The following is a 5815-nucleotide window of genomic DNA, read 5'->3' on the forward strand; positions in this document are numbered from 1 at the left end:
TTTGGTTTAGAAGTCTTGTGCTAGCTTATTTCCAAGTAAGGGAAGCTAGGGTTCACGCTTTTATTATGTTTTTCTGCTTGAGCCACTGTTATCTCATTATGGTATGCCTTGTATGTTGATGTGAACTTGTGAGATACACTATTGGACTGCTTGGATCCTGTTGTGTGACTGTTGCACGAGAGAACAGTGGTGAGCACTGGTTTCTCGCCCAAGCGAGCATGTCTCGCCAAGGCGAGATTAACAAAGGCTCGCCCAAGCTACTTTACGCAATTAGTTGCTCAGGCGACCAACTCTAATTTTGAGTGAGCGAACGTCTCGCTCAGGTAAGAGGGATCTCGCCTAAGCGAGAATGCGCGTAAGGTCACTGTTCCTGTAAGTCGAGTTCTCGCCTAGACGAAAGGAGCTCATCTGAGCGAGAGTCCCTCTCGCTTGAGCGAGAGTCCCTCTCGCTTGAGCGAGGCCTTTCAGCCTAAGCGAGGAGCTGGGCAAGGGTGCTTGACTATTTTGGTTGTTTCTCTGTTCTTGGATGGTTGGCACTTGCTTGAATTTAATTGTTATGTTAAAATCATGAGATGAATTATTATGCATGAGTGATGTGGTTCATGGGTTGTGAATGATGGATTTGGTATGATCTTGGCATGTGATTTAAATGAGATGGTTGGTATTAAGGTGGCATGGTACTGGTATGAGATGAAATTCTATATTCATGGATTGAGAAGAATGAGTTGGTATGGATTCAACATGTGATACGAATAAGGATTTGTTCACAGAGGTTGGCATGAGGTTTATATACATGATAAATATAACTTGGTTGTTTGAATATGATTGATATATAGTCAGGACGTAAATCCATGAGCCTCTAGATGAGACCTCATGGTGGTGCTTAAGTGGTCGAGACGTAATTCCATGACCCCTGTTAGTGGGAGTTCATGGTGGTGCCCCATCGATATAATTTAGTAAGGATTCAAGGTAAGGTTGCATCCTGACACTCTAAGGAGTCAGTTAGTCTCACACAGAGCGAACTGACTCTTGTGGTGAGAGTAGCAGGAGGCCTGAAACTCATTAAGGGCTAACCTTGTGTGTGGGGGATTGAGACATTGTAACACTTAGCTCGGGGGTGGGCAGCTCGGGGGTGAGCAGGAAAATCCACCACAAGTGCAAACATCCGCTGAATCTGACTAAATTATACGTATCCGGATGAGTCGTGTCGGGTCTTAGTGTATTGTTTGGAAGGTCACAACATGCTTGGGTGACGTATGTATAATTGACTGTGAACATATATATGATTGCATGATAAAACTATTTTTGCCTCTAGCTTACCCTTTTGCTTGTTAGATTGCTTTGTGTGTGTTTCTTCTCCTTTTGCGATGATCATCAATTTATTGATGTGAGCAGATGCGAGAAACACCCGTGGTCAACAGGGAGGTGATAGTTCCGCTGCGTAGCCCACCTGGGCTCGATTCTTCTGTATTGGGCTATGTTATAGGGCTATGGCCTATGTATTGATTTATCCTTTAAATTTAAATTGATTTACTATTGAACCTTGAATCATGTTTTGTTTTGGCATCGTGGTGTGCCTCGAAAATTATAAGGAGTAGTGTTTATGCTCCAAGACCGCGTTACTATGTTATCCTATGTGACGTTCCCTTTAATTAGGATTATTGATTAAATGGGACGTTACATTTATGGTATCAGAGCGGGCATTCCTTAGGTTTGTGGACTTGGGCGTCCGCTTAGCTTTCGTAGTGTCTTTCTAGTGTCTTTAGTTAAGTCCTCTATCTTATCAGGCCTAACTTATGGTTTTTTTTTCTGTGTGCCAGTCAATTATGGCACCCCATCGTAGGACCTCTCAATCTTCTCAAGGCGATGTACCTAATATCGCTAGAGCAATAGAAGCAATGGTGGCTGCTATGACACAACAGAGTACGACGATGATACAACAACATGAAGCATCAATGCAGCGACAGGTAGCATCGCTTTAGTAGTAGTAGTTAGTGATGCAGTAGATGGAGGTTGCTAGGGTAGCTGTGGAGGATGCCCACAGGCAACATATGGAAGCTCTCTGGTAGCTGGAGGAGAATAGGGTAGCTGCCCCTGTATTTGGTCCCGAGCCATGACCTACAGTTAGGGAGTGGAGCTTGGAAGACTTTTTGAAGCACCACTCAATGAAATTCAACGGAAAGACTAGTCCAGATGCAACAGACCAATGGCTGAAAAACCTTGAAAGGATCTTTGATGCAAAAATGTGCCCCGCGGAGAACAGATTGGACTTCACAGTATACATGCTCATCAGAGAAGCTGAGCATTGGTGGATCAACATGAAATCCATCATGAAGGAGCGGGAGGATCCAATGACTTGGGAGGCATTCAGGGGGAAATTCCTCTCTGAATACTTTCCAGACAGTGTGAGATATGCCAAGGAGGTGGAATTCCTCCAATTGGCCCAGGGAGGAAAATCAGTGACGGAATATGCTGAGAAGTTCAAGCATCTCAGCCGCTTATACAGCTTGCCACTCAATGAGGAGTGGAGATGCCGGAAATTCAAGAACGACCTTCGGGAAGATATCTGACTGATGGTAGCCCCATTGTCCATCAAGGATTTTGCTGCTCTGGTGGAGAAGGCCAGAGTAATGGAGAAGATGAAGCATGAAGTAGAAGGCCAGCGGCCACAACAACAACAATGGATTGGTAGACCATCTGGGTCCAAACCGAGATAGGAAGAGCAGAGGAGACCATATGATAGACCCCACCATCAGTCCCAAAGGTCTAGGAACTTTCCTCCCCAGCAAGGTCGAGTGCAATGCTTCATATGTGGAGGCCCTCATCTGAGGAACGTTTGCCCATGCATGGAGGGTTATCGCAAATGCAACAATTATGGCAAGGAGGGCCACTGTGGGAAAGACTGTCCCACCCTTGCAAGGGCAGTAGTGCGACCTCCAGTTTAGACTCTAACCCAGCACCAGTAGAGAAACAGAGGCAACAGGCCTCAAGCGACGGGCATAATCTACACTATGACGGGAACAGAGGCTGCAGGCTCAAGTAACCTGGTTATGGGTTATTGTGTAATAGCTGGGATGAAATGTTGTGTGTTGTATGATTCTAGAGCGACACACTTCTTTGTGTCAGATGCTTGTGTGAAATGTCTAAGCCTGCCGGTGTGTGAGCTACAGTGTGAGCTGGTGGTATCTACTCCGGCGTCAGTTTTGGTCAGGATGTCGTCCTTATGTTTTAGCTTACCGATGGAGGTAAAAGGACGCAGGTATAAAGGGAACCTAATTTGCCTACCTCTACAAGAGTTGGAGGTGATCTTAGGGATGGATTGGCTCTCTACCAATCACATTCTTATAGATTGCCAAGAGAAGAGGTTGTTATTTCTCGACTTAGAGGAGCCTGAGTTAGTATCTTCTTAGAGAGTTATGAAGGAGATTCAGAGTGGCGCACAGTGCTTCATAATTTTCACTCGTATGGAGGTAGAGGAGAAGGAAGGAACATCGGTCATACCGGTGGTGCATGAGTTTGAAGACGTGTTTCCAGATGAAGTGCCAAGGCTGCCTCCGAATAGAGAAGTAGAGTTCTCTATCGACTTGGTACCAAGAACCGGTCTAGTGTCTATGGCCCCAAACTGTATGGCTCCAACAGAACTGGTAGAGCTAAAGAGTCAGATTGAGGAATTATTGGGGAAACAATTCATAAGACCCAGTACTTCGCCTTTGGGCACACCAGTGCTGTTGGTGAAGAAAAAGGATGGAAGTTCGCACCTATGTGCGGACTACATGCAACTGAACAAGATGACGATCAAGAACAAGTATCCTCTCCCGAGAATCGATGACTTGATGGATCAATTGCATGGATCATCCATGTTCTCGAAGATTGATTTGCGGTCGGGATACCATCAAATTTTAGTGAAGGCGGATGATGTGCAGAAGACAGCCTTCCGGTCCCGATATGGGCACTATGAGTACGTGGTTATGCCTTTTGGTGTGACCAATGCTCCGACGGTGTTCATGGACTATATGAACAAGATTTTCAGACTATTCTTGGATAGGTTTGTAGTAGTCTTCATAGACGACATACTTATCTATTCCAAGACTCAGGAGGAACATGCGGAACACTTGAGGTTGGTGCTTGGTGTCTTGAGAGAGAAGCAACTATATGCCAAGTTGTCCAAGTGCAAGTTCTGGTTGGATGAAGTCCAATTTTTGGGACATGTGATATCTGCACAGGGCATTGTAGTGGACCCAGCAAAGGTAGAGGCAGTGGTAAAGTGGGAAACTCCCAAGTCAGCAACCGAGATCAGGAGCTTTGTGGGATTAGCTGGCTACTACAGGAGATTCATAGAAGGATTCTCCAAGATAGTGGCACCTCTAACACAGCTTACCCGGAAGGATCAACCCTTCACTTGGATAGATAAGTGTGAGGACATTTTTCAAGAGCTAAAGCGGAGGCTGACGAGTGCTCCCATATTGGTTATCCCTGATGTTGGTAAACCATTTGAGGTTTATTGTGATGCCTCTCACCTTGGACTCGGCTGTGTTTTGATGCAAGAAAAGAAGGCGGTGGCCTATGCTTCGAGGTAACTCAAAGTGCATGAGAGAAACTACCCCACTCATGACTTGGAGTTGGCGGCTATTGTGTTTGCCTTGAAGATCTGGAGGCACTACCTCTACGGTGCCTAGTTTCGTGTGTTCAGCGACCACAAAAGTCTTAAGTATATGTTTGATCAGAAGGAGCTAAACATAAGGCAGAGAAGGTGGATGGAATTTCTGAAGGACTATGACTTCGAGCTCTTATACCATCCAAGGAAGGCAAATGTGGTGGTTGATGCCTTGAGTAGAAAGACGGTACATACTGCACACCTCATGATCAAGGAGGTGGAAATACTACAGAAATTTAGAGACATGAAGCTACATTTGGAGTTGGGATCCGAGTTCATTAGGTGTAGTACTCTGACTATATCTAGTGACTTCTTGGACTCAATCTGAGAGAGGCAATTGTTAGATGCCAGTTTGAACAAGGTGCGAGAACAACTCGGATAAGATGAAGCGAGGGATTTTACCTTGGGTAATGATGGTATATTGAGATTTCAAGGCAGAGTGTGTGTTTGTACCAGATGACGCAGAAGTGAAAAGGTTAATCCTTGAGGAAGGGCACAAAAGCCGTCTTAGCTTGCATCCTGGCATGACTAAGATGTACTAAGATCTCAAGGAGAACTTCTGGTGGTAGGGTATGAAGAAAGATGTAGCTTAGTTTGTATCAGCCTTTCTAACATGCTAGAAGGCAAAGGTGGAGCATCAGAGGCCCGGTGGAATCTTACAACCTCTAGAGATATCGGTGTGGAAATAGGATAGCATCTCCATGGATTTTGTGACCCATTTGCCACAAACTTTTCGGGGGCATGTGATAGAGGCCGTACCCCACCAAATTAAAACATATTAAATGCAGTATATGAAAGTTGAACCAAGTCGTCTCCCAACGACCAATATTTTCATTCAAAGCTTCAATTTTCAGATGAACACAACAATAACACAAAATGGGAGGCTTTGGCAGACAAATTCAGAATGCTAATCAACACATTAAATTGAATGCAAAGAGTGATTAAAACCATATTGATATCCTTGATTCAAACACAATTTCACTTATCATAGGCCACCAAATTAACACCTCTGCCTTCTCTCAATCCACTAGATAATAATCCACTAAGCGAAAATTACAATCTAGCTTCATTATGCAATTAAGCAATGCACATATCCTTAAATTTGTGACAGCCAAGTTACATAAATTAAGCATGAGCATAACTTAACCTAAACACATACAA

General features: G+C 44.5%; 2 protein-coding genes across 2 annotated transcripts; both read left to right on the forward strand.

The window, feature by feature from the left end:
• The first annotated feature begins 2165 nt into the window (after nt 1-2165).
• On the forward strand, nt 2166-2570 carry LOC114189530 (uncharacterized). Its single transcript, XM_028078122.1, has one exon. It carries the CDS (start codon nt 2166-2168, stop codon nt 2568-2570), a length of 405 nt encoding a protein of 134 aa, XP_027933923.1.
• Nucleotides 2571-3011: 441 nt separating this feature from the next.
• LOC114189540 (uncharacterized) lies at nt 3012-3410 on the forward strand. The gene has a single exon (XM_028078132.1). The coding sequence runs from the start codon at nt 3012-3014 to the stop codon at nt 3408-3410; it is 399 nt and encodes a 132-aa protein (XP_027933933.1).
• The last annotated feature ends 2405 nt before the right edge of the window (nt 3411-5815 follow it).

Source organism: Vigna unguiculata, chromosome 1, assembly GCF_037176805.1.
Source record: "Vigna unguiculata cultivar grain cowpea cultivar isolate G323 ecotype 2 chromosome 1, ASM3717680v1, whole genome shotgun sequence".
Classification (NCBI taxonomy): domain Eukaryota; kingdom Viridiplantae; phylum Streptophyta; class Magnoliopsida; order Fabales; family Fabaceae; genus Vigna; species Vigna unguiculata.